Source organism: Bubalus bubalis, chromosome 19 (assembly GCF_019923935.1).
Source record: "Bubalus bubalis isolate 160015118507 breed Murrah chromosome 19, NDDB_SH_1, whole genome shotgun sequence".
In the NCBI taxonomy this organism is placed as follows: Eukaryota; Metazoa; Chordata; class Mammalia; order Artiodactyla; family Bovidae; genus Bubalus; species Bubalus bubalis.
In genome coordinates, this window is record NC_059175.1 from 14,382,434 (window position 1) to 14,409,130 (window position 26,697).

The 26,697-nt window shown below is 36.2% G+C and overlaps 1 protein-coding gene across 5 annotated transcripts in view; it reads right to left on the reverse strand.

Annotated features, from left to right (window-relative positions):
* Positions 1-26,697, reverse strand: part of CWC27 (CWC27 spliceosome associated cyclophilin) — a 250,746-nt gene that overhangs the window by 154,073 nt on the left and 69,976 nt on the right. The window contains exon 11 of one of the 5 annotated variants that reach the window (XM_044932479.2): positions 8,789-19,248. The exons of the other annotated variants lie outside the window; for them this stretch is intronic. Coding sequence (XP_044788414.1) covers positions 19,197-19,248 — 52 coding nt within the window. The 3' untranslated portion in view covers positions 8,789-19,196. Of the gene's footprint in view, positions 1-8,788; positions 19,249-26,697 lie in introns of those variants that run through there. 5 annotated transcript variants of the gene reach the window in all.

Here is a 26,697-nt window from a genome sequence, read left to right on the forward strand (position 1 = left end):
GAATAACACATATAAGTTAACATCAGTGCTGAAAATTGGAATATTAATAGAGCAACAGCTATAAGAAGAACTAAGATGTGGCTTCCTTAGTCTATCCTGGAACAGAGAATATTGACTCTATTAATATTTTTTATCCAAGATCAACTTTATAAAATGAACATTTTATGAAAATATGAGTTTTCATCTCAAGCATGAATTTTTACAAAGTAGGTGCTATGTGTAGGGTATTGCACCAGGCACTGAAGTCAAAATTGTCAGTACTCCTCACTTCCATAAGAATGACTATTATCAAAAAAAAAAACCCCAAACAGAAAATAACAAGTGTTGGCAAGAATGTAAAGAAATCAGAACCCCTGTGCACTGTTGGTGGGAATGTAAGAGTTCAGCACTATGGAAAACAGTATGGCAGTTCTTCAAAAAACTAATAAGGGTAGAATGACCTTATGACCAAGCAATCCTACTTGTGGTTATATACCCCAAAGAACTGAAAGCAGGATCTCAAAGAGGTATTTACACACTTATTTTCCTAAAATAGCATTATTCACAATAGAAATCCAAGTGTCTGCTGATAGATTAATGGATAAACAAAATGTGGTACATAAATACAATGGAATATTATTCAGTCTTAAAAAAGAGGGAAACTCTGACACATCAAGGAACCTTGAGGGCATTAGGCTACGTGAAATGAGCCAGTCACAAAAAAACAACTACTGTGTGATACTACCAATAGGAGTCAAGGTTACAGAAACACAAAGTAGAAGGATGGTTGCCAGGAACTTGGGAGGAAGGGAAAATTGGGAACTATTTAATAGGTACAGACATTCAGTTTTGTAAGATCAAAAAGTTCTGGAAGTTGGTTATACAACATGAATCAAGTTAACTCTACTGAATTATACACTTAAAAGGGTTATGGTGGTAAATTTTATGCTCTGTTTTACCATATCTAAAATTTTTTTTTAAAAAGTGAGTTCCAAGAGAAGGAAAGGCAAAATTACATCAATACTTTGTGTAAGACAGTGCTCAATAAACTAAGTCAATTAACTTCTTGATGATATGCTGAAATAAGGACCAGAAGTTTTGCACTGCTTCCTCAGAAGAAAGCAGGGATTCACTGTTCGACTCAGTAGGAGCCTTAAAGTTCATTTCTTAAAAATGAAAAAGTTCACTCTCTCCCCATTCACACCCCTCCCCAGCACTTCTGGCAAAGGGCCGTTAACTTCCATTTGGACCACTGTAATGCTTTGTGATATGGCATATGTGTGTGCTTAGTTGCTTCAGACATGTCCAACTGTTTGTGACTCTGTGGACTGTAGCCTGCCAGGCTCCTCTGTCCTATTTTGAGCCTGGTCTACCTGTTACAGGACTTCCCTGGTGGCTCAGCTGGTAAAGAATCTGCCCACAATGGGGGGGATCCGGGTTCGATCCCTGGGTTGGGAAGATCCCCAGGAGAAGGGAAAGGCTACCCACTCCAGTACTCTGGCCTGGAGAATTCCACGGACTATATAGTCCTTGGGGTCGCAAAGAGTACAACTGAGTGACTTTCACTTACTATCTATTACAAAGTTTTTATTTATTGTTGAACCCAAAACTGCTTCCTAGTAACATTCATTCATTAGTTCTGGCTCCCGCCTTAGGAATTCTAGAGAGGACAGAAATAACCTAGTTCTTTCATATGAACATCTTTCAGTATAAAGGGGTTGGAGACAATGCCATAATACCATAGTCTCTAGTTTCTTTGCCTACAAGTTCATTAGCCCGTTGCCCTCAAGGATGGGTAATAGGACCCATATAATTCCAAGTCATTTTCTCTTAAAATAGAGTTCAAAATGTTCTAATTAGAAGTTCAAAGAAATGTTAGTTCATTTGAAATCATTTATAATTTTAGGTTTTCCTTCTATTTGGCAATGCAAGCCTTTAATCACCAACAGGGTTTTTTCTTCAGACCCTGAAACTCCATTTGGCTCTTTTGTCCTTCCTCCAAGTAGCTCCCAGGTATCTATAAATGCTGTCAGCAAAGTGCTTTAGCCCAAAGGTTGTGACAAAAGCACAATATCTTATTAGGAGCCATTTGCTTCGTTTTCGTTTGTGTTGGAGATTTTAGGTGTTCAGCACTTACACAATCTAAAGTGATTAAGAGGATTTTTGTCACTGTGATCATTGGGTTCATTTGTGTAAACAAGAACCAATACTAGGCATTAGTTTGCAGCCCATCTAAATTACTGAAGCACTCTAACCAATTACTTTTGCATTCCACTCTAAGGAAATCTCCTGTATTTCAGTACTAGTGAAAGTTTATTTCAGGAATTTAAAAAAGTAATTTAGGTAACATTATCATGTCTTCAAAATTATTCTGATGGACTATGCTGTCTAAACTATATTGATAGACTGTGCCATATACCAAAATAATTGCTTATAAACTTTTTGAAAAGTCTACCTTCATGTACTTAATTGAAATTCTATTAGCTTCTAAAAGGGTCGAAATTTACCTGAAAAGGGAAATAAAAATAAATTCAATAAATTAAATGCAATTAAATTCATATAATTAAAATTTATGTTTCTCAAAAATTTTCCAGTAAATTTTCTTTAAAAGAAGAAAAATCTATATAGGTACTTGAATGGCTACAACTACGTTTCCATTTTGATTTTCCAGTGCTATAAAAAGTTCTGCTAATATTGAGAAAGAGACAAGCAACTAATTTCCCTTGTAAAACACCTGTGACCTTTCTCAAATCAAAATCTATGAGTTCCTTTCATTTTCAACCTAGAAAACAAGGTTCTTCTCTTCTGACAGAATTCCTTACTGGGATAAAGGGTAAAAAGAAGACTGATTCCTGACATATTTCTCCTAGAATATGTCATTAATGGAGTCTGTTTGAGACTAAACTTGCAAATGAAATGTCTTTGTACTTTAAAATGTTTCAATATTGTTTATTTAGTGCTAAGATGCTAAAAAGAATGTTCTCTCATAAAAGTAGCAAAACTTTGATTCTGTTTTCTCTTGCACACAAAGCTATCTTCAACTTTTTTTATTGTGCTGAATTTGGAAGTCTATAAAAGGCTCTCTTTGTTTCCTGATAATATGTAGTAGTGGTCTTTCAAGAATCACAAAATAAATGAAAACAGCAGAAGCGTTAAAAAATCTTAGCAAGCTTCAGAGTTCTCTTCGAAGAAGTAAAACTAAGGTCTGGCAATAATATTTACTCTCTTCCTTTTTACTGACATATACAACTGACCGCCAATAGATGGAGGTTTTCTAAGAAATATCACCTCATAGAAACATGGATTCATCAAATAATTTCTGTACAAGACTTTGAAAAACTAAACTTCATAACATTAACATTAATGGAAATTGTTCTCATGTAAATGATCCCTTTAAAGTGAACCATTACAAAGAACTTGATGATTGAGATAGGGTTTATTGGCAAAGGCATTTTGGGATTAGGATTTGAGAAACTATACTAGAACTCAGCACCTGCTATGCGAAGGAGTTGTAGATTTAATTCTGTTGGCTGTTGGGAGCCATTAAAGAAATATGATCAAGAGGAGCTGACACGACTAGAACTGTGTTTTAGGAAAGTCACTCCATCAACACAGTAAAGGCCAGATGGAAGACTGAAGGCAGGGAAGCCAGCGGCCAGATGGAAGACTGAAGGCAGGGAAGCCAGCTAACTGCAATAACATAAGCCAAGGGCCAGCAGTATTTCTGTAAAGGACCAGATAGTAAATATTTTTGGCTTTATAGGCCACATGGTCTTGATCACAAGTACTCAACTCTGCCCTTGTGGTGTAAGGCAGCAACAGACAAAATGTGAACAAATGAGTGTGGCTGTGTTCTATTAAACCTTCTGCCAACTAAAGAATGGCGCTAGCCATCCGCTCTGCAAGGGTTGAGTCACTAGCCAGTGCAGTCGCTGACCTTCAACACACCCTGGAAGGAGTTCAGGGTGGAGATCAGGAATGAGGTACTCTGTGCTCTGGTGAAACTGGCAAAACAGGCCTTCAGATAGTTAGATATTTTCAGGAGAAAATTTTGTGAGTTAAATTTCTTGCATCCTCCCATATTTAGAAAAGCACTAAGATCATTAACAGAGGTATCTGTGCCTCGTGACTAGCAGAAACCTCTTACTGAGATGTATTTGGTTGCACGCATCCATTTGCCAAAACCACATATATGCTGACCTCCCGCCTTCCTTCTTCGGAGCAGTTCCTCAGACCTATCTGAGAGGCTGTCTCCTGGGATACAGTCCTCAGTAAGTCCTCAGTATAAATGAAACTCACAGCTCTCAAATTGTGTTTTTTATTTCAGTCAATACTTTCAGAAACAGGTGACTCACAAATAAGTGGCAGGATGGATTTAGTCTGTAAGCTGTAAATTTGCCAATCTCTGTTCTAAGTAAAAAATAAAAACTAGAACTTGGCAAGTACAGTGGCAATGAAGACATAAAGAAATCAATCTTAAGGATTTAAGTAGAAGATCTGGTAGGTTTTGGAGACTGACTAGATGTAGAGATAGATATGAGAGGAATAAGAGTCTAGGATGACATCCAAATTTCTAGTTTGGTCATCTAGGTGGGTAAGAACATAGTCACTGAGAGAGGGAATCTAGGATGGGAAGTAAATGTGGTAAGAATTACTGCCATTGTGCTGCTTTATATTATGCCTCCAAAGGTCTGTATAGTCAAAGCTATGGTTTTTCCAGTAGTCATGTACAGATGTGCGAGTTAGACCATAAAGAAGGCTGAGCACCGAAGAACTAATGTTTTTGAACTGTGGTGCTGGAGAAGACTCTTGAGAGTCTCTTGCACTGCAAGGAGATAAAATCAGTCAATCCTAAAGGAAATTGGCCCTGAATATATTCATTGGAAGGATTGATGCTGAAGCTCTAATACTTAGGCCACCTGATGAGAAGAGCTGACTCATTGGAAAAAGACCCTGATGCTGAAAAAGACTGAGGGCAGGAGGAGAAGGGGATGACAGAGGATGAGATGGTTGGATGGTATCACCAACTCAAGACATAAGTTTGAGCAAACTCCAAGAGACAGCAAAGGACAGGGAAGCCTGGCATGCTGTAGTCCATGGGGTTACAAAGAGTTGGATGTGACTTAGCAACTCAACTGATCAACAAGAACACTATGGCCAAAAGAAACATTCTCCAACATAAATCTGATCATGGCACTCCCCTGCTTAAAACTCAACAGCTCCCCAACAATGTATAAGTCCTTTTAGGATCTAACTCCTATCTGAAAGTGAAAGTGAAGTTGCTCAGTAGTGTCCAACTCTTTGCGACCCCATGGACTGTAGCCTGCCAGGCTCCTCCATCCACGGGATTTTCCAGGCAAGAATACTGGAGTGAGATGTATGGAGAGAATAACATGGAAACTTACATTACCATATGTAAAATAGATAGCCAATGGGAGTTTGCACTATGGCTCAGGAAACTCAAACAGAGGCTCTGTATCAACCTAGAGGGGTGGGGTGGGCAGGGAGATGGGAGGGAGGTTCAAAAGGGAGGGATATATGTATACCTATGGCTGATTCACATTGAGATTTGACAGAAAACAACAAAATTCTGTAAAGCAATTATCCTTCAATTAAAAAAAAAAGAAAAAAAATACTCAAGTGGGTTACCATTTCTTCCTCCAGGGAATCTTCCTGACCCAGGGACTGAACCTAGGTCTCCCTCATTGCAGGCAGACTTTTTATCATTTGAGCCACCAGAGAATCCCATCTTGTTGACAAATAATAACAAGCAATTATAGTAGCTGCCTGTTGCCTGATATAGCATACACCACTACCTTCAGCTGAAAAAAACCTGCTCCATAGAAAAACTTATAAATATTATGCCAAAATATGAACAGTTCTATACAGATCAGGAAAACTTTTTTAAACAAGTTTTTGTTTTCTGAAATGTCTTGAATTAGTACATATTACACCCCCCCTTTTTTTTTTTTAATGAAAAGTGAGAGAAAGTTAAAACACATACAAGAGCAACAACAAAAATTCGCTTTTCTGGCAACTCCTTCTGTTAAGTCCTTTCGAATGCTCCATCTTCGCATCTATACCCTTTCAGGACAGGGCTCTGGGGCAGTGGAGTCATTCCTCCCCATCTGGCTGTTCTCCGGAACAGCCTGCAGAGTTCAGTTCTCTGCTTGGCACACTCAGTTACTTGTTCCTACCACACTAACTCCCAGACCCAGACTGGAGATTTGGCTCAGGAGGGGGTAGGCCTGAAGGGCTATGTCCCTGGCAGGGAGCTCATCTGCAGGAGTTTCCTCCCAAAAAGAATCCTGTGAGATTAGGTCTAAGAAAATCTGTAATTTGCAGTCTTCTGGCCACAGATGGCCCTGCTCAGGCAGTTACCAGGCCTCTGGTAAGAAGTGTCAGGAATCCTCTTTGACTCTATCCCCTTTGGGCACTCAGTCGGCGCCATGTAGAGTTGCCATTTCTTCTTTCACAATCAACTTTCCCCCCATCTTCTCCTTTCTATGTTCTTTTCAAGTGCTTTAATCTTTCCTTTGTATAACTGCCCCAGATTCCTAACTGATCTTTTTGCCTCCAGTCTTCCACTGCTGTAATCCATCTTATGAGTGTAGCACTCAGAAACCTTAAATAGCCCTCCAAAGAAAGCTGAAACAGTCTGCCTCAGACTGCACTCCAGACTAGCACTTCTTTCCCCAGTATTTGTCCATGAAGATAGCAGGGTCTCTCCCAGCTCCCTCACCAGACCTTGTGTTTTCCTGCTTTTGGGTATTTTCTCAAATCCCCTCCAAAAAGGAGTGGCCTGTCTTTATCCCACTCAGTTTTTTTTTGTATTTTTTTATTGAAGTATAATTGGTTTACAGAATTTTGTTGTTTTCTGTCAAATCTCAACATGAATCAGCCATAGGTATATATATACCCCTCCCTTTTGAACCTCCCTCCCGTCTCCCTCCCCATCCACCCCTCTAGATTGAAACAGAGCCCCTGTTTGAGTTTCCTGAGCCATACAGCAAACTCCCGTTGGCTATCTCTTTTATATATGGTAATGTAAATTTCCATGTTACTCTTTCCATATATCTCACCATCTCCTCCCCCTCCCCATGTCTATAAGTCTATTCTCCACTGTTATCCTGTAAATAAATTCTTTAGTACCATTTTTCTAGATTCTGTATATATGTGTTAGGATACAATATTTATCTTTCTCTTTCTGACTCACTTCACTCTGTATAGTAGCTTCTAGGTTCATCCACCTCATCAGAACTAACTCAAATGCATTCCTTTTTATGGCTGAATAATATTCCATTGTGTATATGTACCAAACCTTCTTTATCCATTCATCTGTCGATGGACATCTAGGTAGCTTTCATGTTCTAGCTATTGTAAATAGTGCTGCAATGAACAATGGGATACATGTGTCTTTTTCAATTTTGGTTTCCTCAGTATCCCACTCAGTTTTTAAGGTCCAGCTAAATGCTATCTACTCTGTTAAGCTCTCCTTGTTCACAAGAGTCAACCTGAATTCTTTCCAACACTGCCTGTATAATAATACTTAACTCCCCAACTTCTGTCTCCTATGTCACTATACTACATTTTACTAAAGTTATTTTACCCTCATCTTCTTCATTATTGGAATCATCACAGAGATCAACATAATTCAACATACAGTAGATGAATGCTGAATTAATGTTTCTTCTCAACAAATGTTTTAAGGACCAAGACTTTGTCTTCACATCTCTAACCTCTGCACATCTAATTAAGGATCTGATGAAGGTACTTAATCGATATAAGTACTTCACTTTTTCACTCATTTAATAAATGTTTCCTGAGCACCCAGTGTATGTCAGGCACAGAGGTTAGGAGTTCACAAAGAGGACTGAACTAAAATTATAAAAATCGTCTGTGACATAGGAAGATGTGCCTGTGACACAAATCTCTTAAAATACTTGTAATTTGCTGAATGACGGGGTGATAGAAGTGTCTTATACAGAGCTCCTAAATTTCTTGGAACTTCCTGGGTGACAGGAGTATCTTTTGTTCTAATGAGATGATTGTTGGCGGGCTAACTGGACAGCCTCAGGATAGAGGCTGGCACCAGAAAGGTCAAACCATGATTAGAAGCTTGGAACTTTCAGCTTCACCCTCCATCTTCTAGGGAGGGAGGAGGAGCTGGAGATTGAGTTAATAATCATGCTTTTGTAATGAAACCTTCACAGAAACCTCTAAACTTCAGGTTTCGGAGATCTCACGGGTTGGTGAAAGCATCTATGCGCTCGGAGGGTTATACCCTCTAAACTCCATGAGGACAGAGGTGCCTGTGCTCAGGACCTTCCAGATCTCATGCGATGATGATCTCCTCTGGCAGTTCACCTGTATCCTTTAAAAATCCTTTATAACAAATCAGTAAACAAAAGTATTTCCCTGAGTTCTGTGGGCTGTTACAGCAAACTACTGAACCTGAGAGAGAGGTAAAAATGTGGGTGCCTCAGATTTGTAATGAAGTTGGACTCTCTGTGGGTAATCTTCAAACCCACAACTTGCAACTAGTATCTGGAATGGGGGAACAGTCTTGTGGGACTTTAGTGTAAAAAGGCTACAGCATAAGAAAATACATGACTGGGCAAGATGGAAGTTGGGGAGTAAGCATATATGAAACCTGTGGAATGTGTGCTAAGTCGAGGTATTAAGTATCAGAACTGAATTAAATTGTAGGACACCTAGTTAGTGTTGGTGGAGAATCGATTGCTGTGGAAAACCACACATTTGGTGTCAGAGGTGTGTGAGAAATAGTTTTTTCTTTTATGGTGCCATCTTGCATTATTTTGAAAGGTTATTTTCCTATTGAAGAAGAGAGAGACCAGGTAGCTTCTTTTCTTCTTGAGTCAAGTTTTCATAATATGAATCATTATTTTTCAAAAATACCCTAGGCACATATGACCACATCAAATCTGAGTATAAAAGAAATTCTAAACCGAAACAAATTATTGTATAAATTTGGTCCGTTTAGATTAGTATAGTTCTATTCCTTTTCTTTGATGCAAAAAATCAAGAGCTTACTAGGTTATTTTAAGATTCAAAGTTATAAATTTCAGGTTTAATACTTAGGAGGAAGTGGGTCTTCCAGAACACTTGTAAGTAAAGAGACAGAGGACACCTGTGTATTAACTCTGATTCCGCCCTCTGAATGAGAAAATGTCCTTGCTGACACTGAGTTTGGTTCAAGAACCAGGAGTCTGGTAATTATAAACATTCCCTTAAAAGGAAGCCCACAGATGGTCAGTTTAAGTTCTTCTGGAATAGTGATGAAAATGGAATAGCTCCCAGATCGTTAGTTCTTTTAGAAGAGTGAATCTAAAAGGGTAGTGACATAGAAATAAATGAACTTTTCCTAATTCAAGGATATTACCTTGCATGTACATTGTTATCAGCAACTGCTGATTCCTATTATGAGCTAAAAGAAGCTATGCTGAGATACGTTACATCTGCTTCTGCCCTGACTTTACTTCTGATAAGACACTGGATCTTTGGTTAATTAAATTAGGAACTAAAGCTAAAAAGCACACATGTATGTATATATGTTAACCTCCTGTCAATCTAAAACCCACCCAAAACACTGTACTTAATTTAGAGAAAAACTAAGACAGCTTTGACTAAATAAGTAATGTTACTTATATTACTCAGGAATAAATCAATTACATGACCAATAAGAATTGCAGAGAATGATCATTTGATAAATTGAAAATAGTCCTTCTAGAACAGATAGTTCTCCTACTCAGGAAACAAAATGTACATAATTCAGGAATCTCTAGGAAAAACATAGTAAGGCGCTTTTTGAGAGACACTTCAACTTTTTAGAAATGATACCTCAAAAGAGACAGAAAATGTCTTTTGACATTAAAAATGTCTTCCAAAGGAAATACTATTAAAAGTTTTCAACTTCAAAAATACTTTGAAAGGAAAAGAGTTCCTAGAACCAGCAACAACTACTTTAGATTTTATATTTTGGAACAAGTTCAGCAAAATTACACACTAAATAAGTTGTAAAGTTGTAAAACTAAATAAGAAAGATCCCTGTGAGCAGTTTTCAGGGTTTCTGTGTTTTTTTTTCAATGTCCAACATGGAAAAGAGTGGTAAACGGATTTTGTTGAGCCTGGATTTCTCTCTTATTGGTCTAGGCACAAGCTGTTTTGCTATACAGTAACAGATAAGACTAACATTAAACACGACTTCACTGAAACCTTTTCTGGTTTCCTTATGAAAAAGAGACTGATTAAAATCTCCTGAGTTCTGAAACCAAATTTGGCAGTTCAGTAGCCAAAGTAAGCAATGGAGTCACATTAAAAACTTATCAGTGTACAAAGTTCTTTTTAAAAGTTAACTAAAATAAAGTAAGCTATTGAAGATTTTAACATCTCTAAAATACCAGTCCCAACAATCAAAAATGTAGTTACATATGACAGAGATTATAATGGTGCTGTTTTACTCCAAAGGTATTAGAATTCCCTCCTGAAATAAAGTGAGCCTCTGATATATCTACTTCTATGTAAACAAAAAAAAAAAAAAATTAAAAAAAATTGTAAACCTTAAAAGCTAAACCTCATTCCAAAAGTGCAGAGGAAAGACAAATTTTCTGAGGCTTTCTCATTTTTACCTGAAAAAGTCTTGAGCTTGAATGACTTGAGAACTGCAATTAAGTACACCCACAACTGGCCCACTGCAGACATGAGTATTTGTTTGTAACATTTGGTGGGGATGAAGTGGCAAGCACAAAAGCCATCCTTTTGAAACTTTTCCTGGTGTATGGAAAATCTTAGTTTCTCATGTATGTAAACCAGTCCTGTAACTCAGATAAATACAACTTTTTTAGAATAGAAACATTACAGCAGCCTTGCTTTTCCTTAGCTAAACTTAGAATATTCAATGATGGGCACATTTTCTGGGCTCCACCTTCTGCAAACAAATTTAAAAGTAGTGAAAAGCAACCAAGGCTTTACATCACAGAATAACAGATTTGGGAACAGAAGACTGGAGAAATGTTACAAATAGTACAGTTACCCTTTTGGGTGATTTAAACAGTAAGATTTATGGTCTCTTTCTAGTCTAAATTTTAAACCATGGATTTTGTCAAAGGTTAGTACTAACTCACATCAAATTAGGCTTGATGTGAATGGGCAACTCACTCCTGACCACATACTAAAAGTAAGATGATTTGCCTTATTTTTTTTTAAAGGTCACATGTCTGGGACCACAGCAAACAGTATTACTATTAAAGGGAAAACTCCATGTGGTTCCAAGAATAGCAAAAACATCTTCACAGAGGAAACTCTTGATTAGCAATTGAATGAAAGTAAAAACATAACAGTTAAGTGAAATCTAAAAATAGAACATACCACACAATGCAATGTAAGCCCACAGCAAACAATCTGTGCTATTTGTGCCTGATTGTTTCAGATTCACTTCTTTTCTCCTTCCTGTCCATTGTCTTCTAGAACCACCAAGGAACATTAGATTACTTCAAAAGTGTAGGATTTATTTTTGAAACAAAAATGGTACCTCATTTTGAAACAAAATGGTACCTCAGCAATATTCAACTTAAGTCCTTTGCTGAAGGTTCACCAGATTCCACTATCATAAATCAATAAGAATAATATACTCTCAGTTGAATGCCTTAAATATTATGTCTTAAATATAATTAAAATAATTTGAATACAGTATTCAAATATTTGTTAAACTGGATGTAGGATATAATTTATAAACTAGTTTGCTTAACTCAAGATGGAAATACTTAATGAGGTAATTTACTATCTATTTTCATCAAAATTAAGCTGGCAAGTTTTAAATTTTTGTTTGGGTTTGATTGTCCACATTTCAACAGTACCAAGAATTAAGATAAGCTCACAAAGAAATAAGAGATCCAGAAGCAACATATATCAGGGCAAAATAAATCTTTTTTCCTTAGGCAAGAATACAGTGAATTCATGTTGATATATGGAAGAAACCAACACAACATTGTAAAACAATTATCCTCCAGTTAAAAACAGAGTCAAAAACAAGAAAAAAAGAACACAATGGTCTCTCTCATTAAAATTTTTTAAAAAATTTTTATGCAGTCCCAAAGGGTGCCCCCAAGATATTTTTTAATGACAAAGGAAAAATAGTAATTTTATAATAGAAAACCTGGGCCATACCACCTTGACGAAATAGTTAGGGATAGTACCATCAATAAAAAGATCTATGGGTATCCTGTACTCCTAATATGACACTTTTTGATACTCTTGCTTAAAATGAATAACCTCTGGCTACTTATGAGAAAACATCAAACAAACCCACAGTGAGGGGCATTACAAAACAGTTTATCAGAACTGTTAGGTAGTTAGAATAGGGAAAAGGAGTCCAAAATGGCAGTGGCTAAAAGACAAGGAAGAGAAAAGCCCATGAAAATAGAACAGAGGAAGGTCAAAGGAAGGTCCAAGGACCAGAGTGAGAACTTCAGGTAGGACAGCACTCTTGACTAAGACCAATTTGCATAGAGCAGGCCCAGGGGGAAGAAAAAAACATAAAAAGAGGAGCCAAAGGGCTCGCTCTCTCTCTCCCACGGGCTGGGGCGCTCTTCTCTTCGTGTCTTTGGATCAATGTGCCCTCATGCCTCAAGATGGATTTTCCTGCTATTTTCTAAATAAAATAGAGCTGTAACACTGATTTATCTAAGAGCTATAACACGGCCCATTCGAGACCAGAGAGCTATAACACAGTCTGTCCAAGACCCGAGAGCTGTGACACGCCGAGGGGGCTTTAACGTCCGTTGCTCCAAATCTTTGTTGTGAGGAGACAAAGAACTAAGGAGCATACACTCACCTGACAGAACCCTTCAAAAGTGTCAAGGTTATGAAAGACAAAATGAGGTAGAAGAACTCTTGAAAATTGGAGGAGGCTGAGGAGACACAGAACTAAATGCATTATGGGATTTTGGACTGGATCTGGTAACAGAAAAGGACATTAGCAGAAAAATAAATAAAATTCAAATAATGTCTGCAGTTTAGTTTTAAAAAATAATAAATCAAAAACTTAAATTTTTAATTTTAGGCAGGGCATACAACGTCTGAGCTATCTTCTCTGGCCCTCTCTAAGCCGTGGAAGGTCAAAGCCTAAGTACACTGTAGTGGATCATGAACTATTTGTTGAATGATTACATCAAAACTGAATTTTATCTGTGACACTGTTTTATAATGACCTGTTATGAATTTTAAGTTCCCTCTCTACTATAAGGTTCTTAATTTTTTATCTTCTATATAAAAACTAGATTTGAGACACAAAGATAAAACAGATATTTTAAATATCTGTTAAAAGTGTAAGTGAATACTGTTGAATGTCTGATTTTAAATAGAAACCTCTTCTATTGTAAGGATAACCACAGGCTATTAGAAATTCTTGAATTGGGATTATGTTTTTCTGAATGCAAATATATTGTGTTCATATGATTTTTTTTAAAAAATAGGATATACTGTATAGCACAGAGAATTACTGACATTATCTTGTAATAACCTATAATGGAGTATAATCTGCAAAAATAATCACTATGCTATACACATGAAACTGCATATTATAAATCAACTATACTTCAATAAATTAATATAAAGATATCCTATAAAACAAGTCACTAAAGAAGTCTGATTAATTTTGCTAGAGGCTAAAAATCCATAGAAGTTTAGAAGAAAAAATAAATCACTGAAAGACACTCCTATACAATGAAAAATGTTAATATAAAATCTAAGTTATACCAAAAACTGAACCATCAATTTATGGCAAACTATTCCTTCTAATAGAAATGAATCTGCATTACCTATATTTAGCGAGATAACATCATAGAGAAATATACAGCTATTTCCACTGCTAATTTACATAATGGAAAGTGGAAAAGTTTACTGTTTCCAAATCCCAAGCCAAAGCATATAATTATCTTTGCCAAACATTCAGCAATCTACAGGCTCTGAATGCATAAGATATCCATAGCCAGTATGACATCTGTTTTATGGACAAGCATGTAAATGGGAAGGAGGAACACAGATTTAGCCTATAATCCTTTAAAAATGTGATTTAGACTTTACATAGAAAACTGCTATTCATTTATTCAGTAACTTTTTGAAAAGTAAATTCTTAAATTACAATATTGGAAGATGTCTACTAGTCAAAGACACAAGGTTAATATATACTAAAGAAGTTGAGTGGAAATATCCTACTGTTAGAAAAGTTTCTTCATTCTACTATTTATGTGCCTGAAAGAGTAGTGTTTTATTTATCAAAATAAATAAAATTACTAGTAAATCTAAAAACCATAAGAAATTGCACATTTATTACAATGTTCTCCATTTCTGTTTTGTTAATTCAGGTTTTAAAAGAGTGTCTCTGTGCTGTTAAGAGGGGGACATATGCAGGCTCCAGAAACCGTCAGTTGTTTTGGCGGTGGGAGCTTGGGGAACTCCCAGAATTGCAAACTCTTTTCCTGTTCTACATCTGAATCCAAGGACAATCTTTAGAAACAATTCTTGCTTCACCAAATATGAAGCTTGCTTTTGGAGATGGCTCAGGGGAAAGGATTAAGAGCTTAGGTGTACACAAGTCTTGAAGCATAGTATAAGCAAATGACTGGGAAACTTTTGGACCCCAGGTATAGAATACATATGTGTCCTTGGAGTTTACGAAGAAACTTTAATTTCAATCAAAGCAAACAGCAGAAAATACAAAAAAGGGCATACATCAGTAAAAATCAAGCTAAGATATAAATGCTTGGAAATCTCTCCATTTTCCTTTTGAATGTGTCACTGCATTGAGTATTACCTTTTGGCCAGACTGAGAAGAGTGATTATCATCTAGTCTAACTTAGAGTGAAAGGCGTTTCATAGAACGCCAAAAACCAAATTATAAACATGAGGTTAAAACAAAATATAAAAGTATTCCAGACCTTTTGTAGGGTCTTAGCAAATTACATCAAAGTTGCCTTGTTTAAATAGAAAGTTCCTTTGTATTATGATATGTAGAAGAATACTAAGTTTGTAAGAGGAGACGTAATAGAACTTTATATAAGAGTTCATTTAAAGTTCGAATAAGAAAAGAACAAATGTTTGTTTCTGGTTATAAAGATGACAGAAAAAATTGTACTTATTACTCTTTTATGTAAACAGATGCAATTCGATAAATACTGAAAATTTTCAAAGAAATAATTTGATTTTACTTTCTTTAAAATTTGAATATAAATGATACAATATTATTTCCTTTAAAAAATGGCAAGGGGCAAATTTTGAGGTTGGTTCCCAAAAAAATTCACCATTGATTTTCCTCTATCTCATGTTCAGTGATACTAAACAAATTCATGTAACTGTTATTTACTATTCTAACAGAATAATTTCATTTGATGTGACTGATCATTAGCATAAAGGGTCCTGTTGGCCTCAAAAATACAGTTAAGCTAATTTTACATTTAATCAGAAGTTACAGCAAGTGTATTAAAAAAATACAGGCAATCAATAGCTTGTATATTCTGGATATATGATGAATTTAAATTAAGCAAAGACTAACTTTGACTATATTCAGAGACTCAACATTTTCCTCCTACATTGTGTAGCCAAGATGACAATTAGCCTCTTAGTACAAAGCTCTGAGTGAAGGCCATAGGAAAGACAGAATCAAAACTCTGAGTATGTCACAGAGCTAACAACTTTCAAGTAAAATCCAAGTTGCAAAAAATATATGAACTGAAAGCAAAAGCCTACATAAAGCAATACAAATGGTCGTTTAACTACAAGACTAGCCGAGTTGTGCTATTGTTTAACACTGAAGGCCAAAACAATTCACCAACCCCTTTAATACCACTGAAAACACCTCTTAAGGCCACTTAAGATGCAGAAGGAATCATCTCAAGAGCACACACTGATCAACTGATATTAAGAGAATCCACTTACAGCATATAAATGGAAGCATTTACTCCTCCATGACTGCTATCAAACAATCCAAAGAACGCTCTTCAAATTGAACCAATGTCAAAAAAATACATAAAGAACTGTCTCTGAGCATCTTCAGAACTAAAATGTGTCATCTATTTGGTTTAAGTATGAGCTGATTTGAAAGCAGTGAGATGAACCCGGAGTTTCCAAATATCCAGAATTAATGGAATACCTATATAAATCTGTAAAATATGAAAATATAATTTGCAAACCCATAGACTTACTCTATGCCAGGCAGTGGTATAAAAGCTTATATATATTAACTCATACCCTCCCACAAACCGTATAATATCACACTATTATAAATTCACTTTACAAATAAAGCTGAAGTAATTACTAGTTCTCGATCTCTAGATCTTATGGCTAGGCAGAGCCAGATGCATCTGAGTGTGCACGATGCCTTAAAACCACTACATGAGCAGTTCTCAAACTATGGTTCACAGACCTTGAAAAACTATAAAACCATGTGAAGAGTCTGTGACCTCAAAAGTATTTTAGTAATACTAGTAAGATGTGATTTTCCCTTTCCAATATGTTGACATCGGCTTTACTGATGGTACAAAAGTGACTGTAGGTAAAACTGCTGGAACCATGACATGATCAAGGCAGTGGCAGCACTAGGGTATAAGTCATTGTAATACTTGTCACTGCCAGGAACTCAGTGAAGAAAACATTTTTTAAACCAGCTTCACTTATGAATACCCTTGATGAAACAGTAAAAATTATTAATTTTATGAAACTTCAACCCTTGAGCACAATATTTTATGTGATGAAACTGAAGTATTGCATACAGCACTTTTTCTGCATATAGAAATGTAGCTGTTCTGAGGAAAAACATGCAGTTATTTGAATTGTGAGGTAAAACAGTTTTGTTTTTTCAAATAATATACCACTTTTATTTGAATGAACAACAGACAAACTGGTTATTCTGATCTGGGAACAAAGTGATACTTTTACTTCAAGGAAAAGGACTGAAGATGGTAAATTTGTTGACAATGATAAAATCTGAGTTTTCAAGGAAAAGAAATTGAATTTTAGAAAACTGAGAACCACACTATCACTATACTGGGAGACTCTGGAGATCAGTGACCATATTAATGAATGTGATTTTTTTTTTAAATTGCATGGCAAACTGTATCAACATTGGTAGATCTGCATTGACTAACTGGATCAACACTTTCCAAATAATCAACGCATAATATTAAAAAAATCATGCATGGTAAAAGATCCATTCAAGGTGCAAATTAAACCAATGGGTTTTAAAGTATAGTAGATTATGAAGGATCTACTGGTTTTACATTAACCTATAAAAAATTAATACTTCTTAAGTTTTGAAATATTATCAAAGAATAACCATAATTAACTGAAAGGGCTATTAAATACTCATCTCTACTCAAACCATATATCTGTGTGAGAACATATTTTCCTCCTATAATTTAACTAAAACAACACACAACAGACTCAGTAAAGAAGTAGACATGGGACTCCAGCTGCCCTCTATTGAGCCAGTCATTAAACAGATTTGTAAAAGTATAAAACAATTCTACTTTTCTAACTAAATGTTTTTTTTTTTAATTTAGGGAAATAGGCTTTTTTTTCCTAATGTGTTATTTATGTTAAAATAAAATGAAGTTGACTATTGCTATTTTAAATTTATATTAATAAATATTAAGTTCCTTGGGGTCCTCAATAAATTTTTAAGAATATAAAGGATTCTGAGACTAAAAGTTGAGAACTGCTACACAAAGCTGTACTGTCACTATTCTATATGTGTGAGTTTGTGTGTATCCATGTACACGTTAGGGGATACAGGGAAAACAATAGCCCTTGGCTGCTCCTATATTTGCTACCCAACTTCTAGAGCTTTGTTTTGGTTGTGAAGGATGATTCTCTATTTCCCTATGGGGAAGAGCGTGAACGGACCACAAACATGAAAATAATCTTAGCAACTGTAACTCTATAACTCAAGAAATTGTTATTCAGCATTAAAATAAAAGTAGTGTTCTAAGCAGAAAGTAGTAATAGTAATTAAGAAAGCTGTGAGGGTCAAATGGCCAGCAAAACTATATAAGCACTCCTGAATATTTGAAAAAACACAAAATTAAATGTGTGATTCACAAACAGATCATATTTATAAAGTAAGGCAAATACTTACACAAGCATAACATAATGCAATATACCATATGTTCAAATCTTATCCATCTCTGAAGATCTAGCTGAGATATAAGCCTCTTAAAATATGCCCTAAAGACATCAGATGCTAAATAGATTTTAACAAAAAATAGGTGAATAAACTGATTAAAATGATTCTCCTTCCACAGACCTGCCATTGAAATTATTGTCAGGATATATTTACAATTGTGCATATGCGCCTTACATGTAGTTCTAAAGGCATTTTATAGATTTTACACATACACACTAATGCATATGTATGCAAAGTTACATATTTATCCCTTAACATCTTTGTTTCCCTAGTGGCATTCCAAGAGATCCCAAATTAAATTTCCCAAATTAAGAAAAACCAATTACAAGTTATAGCCTGCTTCTACAGGAAAATTTTCTTCAATTCTAAATAAAAAAAACAAACAAAATTACAAATATGATCCATTTATGAATCAGTGAGCACCCTGACATTGAGCCAATAAATTCTAAAACTGGAAACTGACTGAATTTCCTGGACCCAACAAATAATCTAACAAAAAAAGAATGAAACATATGAGTCATAAAAGGTACAGGTGAGTCAGGTTTTTAGAAAACCCAAATCAAGAAAGGTAATTTTATTAGTCCTATTAACAGCTTAATTATTCTTTTGTAATCAAATTTATCTTAAACATCAGAATACTGAAAATCACACTTTCATTTCACACCATCACTGGGATTATCACTTGCCTAATTCATAGATCCAATATTCACTCATTCTTTCACAATGGCTGAATAATTTATTATATACCAGATGCCACTGGTAGAAGTTGTGACTAGTTCCTTAGGTGGTTTCCTGGCCTTTTGCTCGTGTGTACTATTTAGGGAGTAGAGGAAAAATAATGTGAAACTTACCAGCTGCTTCCAGAATTTAACATGTTGCAGTAGTCTGGTGAGTGGTTTGGAAGCTTTCAGAGGGAAGCACATGACAAAGTATGCCAAATTGACATTCAGGCTCACTGAAACTGCTTAGGTTGTCCCTAACAAATGATCTTGATCTAGTCACTTAACCTCTCAAAGTTTTATCTGCTAAATGAGGAAGCAGAATTGTAGCTCAGCTGGTAAAGAATCCACCTGCAACACAGGAGACCCTGGGTCAGGAAGATCTGCTGGAGAAGGGATAGGTTACCCACTCCAGTATTCTTGGGCTTCCCTGGAGGCTCAGCTGGTAAAGAATCTTCCTGCAATATGGGAGACCTGGGTTCGATCCCTGGGTTGGGAAGATCCCCTGGAGAAGGGAACAGCTGCCCACTCCAGTATTCTGGCCTGGAAAATTCCATGGGGTCGCAAAGAGTTGGACATGGCTGCACGACTTTCACTTTCGTGGATCCTCCAGTTTTAAACTTACATAGTTCTATTTAGGTGCTGTGAACATTTGGCTTAGAACTATTGAGACAGGAGATTATATGCTTCTTAGTAGGAAAATGAAAGTAGTATAAATGACTCATCCTAGCTATTTAAAAATGTACTATACATTATTCGTGTTTTCTTAAATTAAGAAACTAAACAGTAAAATGAAGAGTATTCAGAAAGAATCACTCGAAAGGTTCTGAAAATATATTAGAGAATATCATTCTAAGTACAAAGTTTCTTGAAAACAGAAAAAGAAACTATTATAACTGATGTAATTTTAATGACTATGATTTACTGACTGCTTACTAATTCACCTCATCATATAACAATCTGGTAAAAAAGATATTTTAATTCCTATTTGAAAATGAAGAAACTGAGGCTCAGATTAAATAATTCATCCAAAGACACTAAATTAAATAATGGCACCACTGATATTCTAATCTGGGTCTGTCTGACTATAAAGCAATACTCTTCCCACTATAACAACATCATGCATTTCAATTCCCACAAATGAGTATCTTTTTTATAGTCAAGCTTTAATTGCTAAGAGTAATGGGAAAAGGAACAACATGGAAAAATAAATCCCACACACACATGGTATCACACTTTATGACATGGAACGAATTCCAGTAAAACGAGTTCCAGGGCTGGGTGAGATTCTAGATCGGACGGCTTCTTAGGCCATTTTCCAAGTCTCGAATCTAAGCAGTCTTCTTCTTTCACTGAGGCTTAAATAGGTTATCTAATGCATTTTCCCACTCAGACATAAATGTATGATTTATATACATCAATCGTAGATTAATCACAAATAATAAGCACATGATTTCAAGAAGTAATAGTGGGGATCTTCTAAGAAAAGGATCCAAAAACTTGCTGTTTTAAAACTTTCTATTTTCTTTCATTGGGTTTGTTTAAAAGAAAAACATTGAAAACTCAAAAGACCATTCTAACCCGGGCTAATAATGCTTTCTTAAAGATAGGAGAAACTTGCTCCAAAGAAAAATATACTGATATGATTTTTCATTTCCATGAATTTTTCCTGTTCCTAGGGTACAGCAACAAAATTACCACACACACACAACACACACAGTATTCTGAAAAAATTAAGTAGGACAAATCCAAGAAAATTTACCAACTAAAAATTTATTCTTTTATAATCAAGAAGAAGCTGAGAAAGATTTCTAAGTATTATAAAAGTATTATATAAGATTAAATTGAAAGCAAAGACATGAAACCAACAGTTGTCTTATATTATGAACTACCGCAAATAATCAAGTAGTAAGAACTGCAGTTAAAATAACTATTAAGTTATTAATTGAAATAACTAATGAAGTAGAAAGTCAGAACTTATTACTCCATCTTTTAGTTTTTCAGAAATAGGATAATTTCCAAAAATCTGATAGGTCAATGAAATTTATAAGCTACCAGGTATAATTCAAACATTAAAAGGCATCTAAGGTCCCATCAAAAATCTTGGGATCATTTATAGAACATTCCAAACAACCACAGAAGGATACAAATTCAAGTTCACATGGAACCTAAGCCAAACACTGGACCAAAAACCAAGCCTCAATAAATGTTAAGGAACTGAAATCTTACAGAATATGTCCTCTAACCACAATGAAATCAATTTAGACATCAGTAACAGAAAAATATCTGGAAAATTCCCAGATATTTGAACAATAAACAGCACACTTCTAAATGACCCATAGGTCAAAAAAGAAACCACAAGGGAAATTAGGAAGTATTATGAACTGAATGAAATTGAAAGCACAATTGTTATCAGCCCAGGTTTGACCAGTCTTCCCTGGTGGCTCAGACAGTAAAGAATCTGCCTGTGATGCAGGAGACCTGGATTCGATCCCTGGGTCATTGATATCCCCTGAAGAAGGGAATGGCAACCCATTCCAGTATTCTTGCCTGGAGAATCCCATGGACAGAGGAGCCTGGCGGGCTATAGCCCATGGGGTTGCAAAGAGTCAGACACAACTGAGCAACTAAATTACTAGGTTTAACCAGAGAAACAGAACCAGTAGAATTTCTTCTTCAGGGAAGCCTCAGCTCTGCTCCTCAGCTTTTCAATTGATTGAATTAAGATTCCCAGATTATTTTGGATAATCTGCCTTCAATCACTGATTACTGATTTTAATAGTATCTACAGAATACCTTCACAACAACACCAACTGGAAACAGTGGCTGACTTTATTTTGGGGGGCTCCAAAATCACTGCAGATGGTGACTGCAGCCATGAAATTAAAAGACGCTTACTCCTTGGAAGGAAAGTTATGACCAAGCTAGACTGCATATTAAAAAGTAGAGACATTACTTTGCCAACAAAGGTCCATCAGTCAAGGCTATGGTTTTCCAGTGGTCATGTATGGATGTGAGAGTTGGACTGTAAAGAAAGCTGAGCGCCGAAGAATTGATGCTTTTGAAGTGTGGTGTTGGAGAAGACTCTTGAGAGTCCCTTGGACTGCAAGGAGATCCAACCAGTCCATCCTAGAGGAGATCAGTCCTGGGTGTTCATTGGAAGGACTGATGTTGAAACTGAAACTCCAATACTTTGGCCACCTGATGTGAAGAGCTGACTCATTGGAAAAGACCCTGATGCTTGGAAAGATTGAGGGTAGGAGGAGAAGGGGATGACAGAGAATAAGATGGCTGGATGGTATCATTGACTCAATGGACATGGGTTTGGATAAACTCCGGGAGTTGGTGATGGACAGGGAGGCCTGGTGTGCTGCGGTTCATGGGTTCACAAAGAGTTGGACACAACGAGCAACTGAACTGAAAGGTCTATAGCCTACCCAAGTTGATAGCTGATGAAACTGACAATCATAACAATATGTTAAAATCAGTGAGATCCAGAGAAGGTCATGCTTAGAGGGAACATTAGAGCTTTTTATAATAGAAAAGAAATTCCAAAATCAACTATCTCAGCTTCCAGAATAAAGAAGCTAAAAAAAAAACAAAAAACAAGACAATAACAACAACAAAGAACAGACAAGAAGAAAAAGAATGAGCAGATTAAATAGAAAGTAAGTAAAAGAAGGAAAGTGGAAAGCTACTTGATTTCAAAACTATTTTATATTATAAATCATGTAAATAGGTATCTCAAAGACTTTTAATCACATATGCAATGTGACAATTTGAAAAATTCTCAGTTTCAACTTCTCCTTGCTTACCATGCTCCAGATACAACTTTCACAGAAGTTGAAATGTGGATGCATCCTTGAAGGTAGAATGAAGTTCAAGCCCTTTGTTTTCAAGAAAAGACACCAAAGATCAAACAGCTAGGGAAAAGTTGAGCAAGGACTAGCACCTGATTTTTGAAACGGATTCCCAGAGTTCTTCCCATTGTAATTTGCAATCTCCCAGTTGCTTTACATGTCACTAAAAATCTGCCACATCTAGGCGACTATGCTACAGTAACCATCAGGAAAATTACCACCATATCTATCTGCTCATTTTCTTTTACTTCTTAAATTTATCCACAGGACAGCACATAAAACACCTTTATGCATATTCTTTCTGGAAAATCCCCTACAAAATAAACATATTTTTTCAGCTGAGAGATTAGAAAAAGGCACCTATTTTCTGGAGTCCAGGTGGCCCCTCACCAGTGCACAAGGCTTGAAGTGGAGCTCCAGCCAGATTCCAGCCCATGTTCACACTCTCTGGCTAAGTCCTCTTTTTCAGGTTACAATGGGTAAAACTGTATTCAGTAGTCCTACTTAATCATTTGCTACACTATCAAATGCACAAAATCAAGTAATGTCATTCCATAAAAATACGCCCTTCATAAATGAGTTGAATGTATATAAAACAAAATTAAAAAAAGGAAAAAACCACATTTTAAAACTCTTAAGCTGTATCTTAAAACTCTTGGCATACAGAAGTTCTAATATTATAAATATTCAAGGAGAATCTCAATGGTAAGAGTTAGACAGAAAAGTTTATTAACAATATTTCATTTTAAAAAGTGACATTTTATGTTTGTTTTATTTAGCTAGATTTGAAGTGTTTCTGTAAGTGCTATATTAAAAATCACATGGAAGGAAAAAATAAAGCAACATGTTTTCCTAAGCAATAAATGTCATCATTGCAAGGACATTTATCTTTCTAAAATAAAACAGTTGCATATACTAGCTAAAGTTAGAATTTTATCTTCTAAATTTGCTTCCTTAAGTGAACAAGTCCATAATCACATTTGTAGACACATGCTATTTTTGTTTTATGAAGTTGTCATTAAGTTTTTATTATAAACAGGATGTTCTCAAAAATAATACTTCCATTTTTATAAACATTTAAAATGAAACAAATGAAATAAAAATAGTAATTAACAATTTCAGTAAAACACATTATCTTAGAAGATTTCTTTTACTAGCAAAATTACTCCTACAATCCACTTACTGCAGTTTAGGTTCTGACTATTGGCAATATAAATGGCCTTAAAACACACCTTCAGGAAAACTAATTAACTTCATCTGACTTAACAATCAGAGAAGGCAATGGCACCCCACTCCAGTACTCTTGCCTGGAAAATCCCATGGACGGAGGAGCCTGGTAGGCTGCAGTCCATGGGGTCTCACAGAGTCGGACACAACTGAGCGACTTCACTTGCACTTTTCACTTTCATGCACTGGAGAAGAAAATGGCAACACACTCCAGTGTTCTTGCCTGGAGAATCCCAGGGACGGGGGAGCCTGGTGGGCTGCCGTCTATGGGGTTGCACAGAGTTGGACACGACTGAAGTGACTTAGCAGCAGCAGACTTAACAATATTTTACTTGGATTTTCTGTGTATTCAGAGTACTCTGTCTATACCATTTGGAACTTTTCAATGTATTACTTTCTTAAGTAATTTCATGTGCTCGTCATTTACAGAGCATGAATTAGGCAATAATCGCATCTGATGCAGACAGAGTACATGCTCGGTAGTCAACAGAGGGATGTAGGAGGTTAGACAACCAGGATGTTTATGAAGAACAGCAGTGACTAATTTTCTTTCTAGGCAGTCTTGGCTTGTCTCTCTACTTTGTCCCCATGGATCTCTTCTACCCTGTTGGTGTCATACCCTTTAAACACATACATCCCCTTAAACACTACTCTGGCTGCCATCCATGCTTAATAATTATTGTCGATTACCTGACAAATTAATTTTTCATTTTATTTTAAAATATGCCATGGTTGGAAGGAGTACCAAAAGGTGGGCTGTCCTATGCTCATTAAAGACAGGGTTGGATTGCAAGGTAGCAAAGGCACTTTAAACTCTATAGTCATGAGCCATCAATAGCATCATGTTTTAAAAGTGGTCTCACATGCAGTATTTCATCTGATCTGACCACAGTCCTACTGAGACAGGGAGGGCAGGTACTAATCACATTTTACAGGTGAAGAACAGATTCAGAAAAGTTGACTTGTTCAGATCTCACTTAGAGTAAACAAAGCAATTCAGTATTGTTTAAATTGTCATTAAATTTGAGTAACTTTCAATATGGGTTCTCTGGTGGTATGGAGTGAAGTGTGAAATGAAAGTCACTCATCGTATCAGACTCTTTGCAACCCCATGGACTATATGGTCCATGGGATTCTCTAGGCCATAATACTGGAGTGGGTAGCCTTTCCCTTCTCCAGGGGATCTTCCTGACTCAGAGACTGAACCTTCATCTTCTGAATTGGTAGGCAGATCCTTTACCACTGGCCACCAGGGAATTCCTATCTATATTTGATATCATATTTCAAATGATTCTGAGAATGTTTTGATCATTTGGAATTCTGAGGAAATTAAAGACACTTTCAGTCTAGAATGCTGTTGTTATTCTGCCAAGAAATACACAGAGGGAATACACAGAGGGAAGCCCTCTGCTGGCTTACTGGTAAAGAATATACCAGGAGGAGATGCAGGTTCGATCCCTGGGTTGGGAAGATCCCCTGGAGGAAATGGTAACCTACTCCAGTATTCTTGCTTGGGGAATTCCATGGACTGAGGAGCTTGGTGGGCTACAGTCATTGGGCTAGCAAAAGAGATGGACATTACTTAGTGACTAAATAACCAGAACTTTGATTATTCAAATAAAATTTTTAGCACAGTGCCAGAAATAAAACTTGTTTTTATCTTGCCATTAGGCAGATTCATATATTGCCTTAAACTGCTACCTCATTTACTATAGGCACTCATTTTCCAATTATAAAAAGTAAAATAAACATGACTACCAGCTATAGTAGTCTCACCAAACTCTCCTTTCCAAAAATGTATAAATCCAAAATTTACCTAACCTTAAATCTTTCAAACTGATATACTTTGGTTGAAAAAAAAGAAATTGATCTATGCTTATCTGTACATTTGAATTAATACAAAAGGCAAGCAAAAATGAGTTATATTTCCACTTTGCTGTCCTGGAAGGTACCTCATCTATCCTAAACTATCTTTCCAGCTTTATTTCCAACTATATCCTCTCCTCTAGACACAACAGATTGTTCCTCAAATACACTCTGTACTTTTCTCAGTTTCCTCTACTGGAAATGTCCTTTCCCACCCATTTCCTCTTATTCAAACTCTACCCCTTCTTCAAGGACTGGTATTAATGCTATCTACTTTACATACATGCAGACTTCCTGACCCCTAAGTCAGAATTAATCTCTCCCTCCTCCATGAGGCTACTGTACTTTCTCTGGACCTCTGTTTTATACTGAGTTCATTGTGTTTTATAGTTCATGGCTATATATCTGGCTCAGCTCAGAGCTTGTGGCAAGGGAGTATCTTTCTTTAGTTTTATACCTACCACATGCATACTGTAGATGTATGAAAAACTGTTTTTACCTAATGCAAATTACTTAGCAAACAGAACATTGTCTTAGATCAGGCTTTCATCATATCTCACTTGGACTTGGTCTAGTAAAGCAGTCTCCTGGTCAGTTTCCTCAACCTCTAATTCTGGCTTTCTCCACTGTATTTTCCATATTACTACCACAGTGGTCTAAGACAAAAACCTGATTATGTCCCTTTCTAAATTTACACTATTCCCCACTGTCTAAAGGAGATCTTGACATGACCCTAGCCTACTTCTCTTCCATTCTGCACTGTTAATTCATGCAGATGTGCATCCATGTTTACACATGTTTCCATATTCATCAGAACAGCAAATTCTCACCTATACCCTTGTAAGAA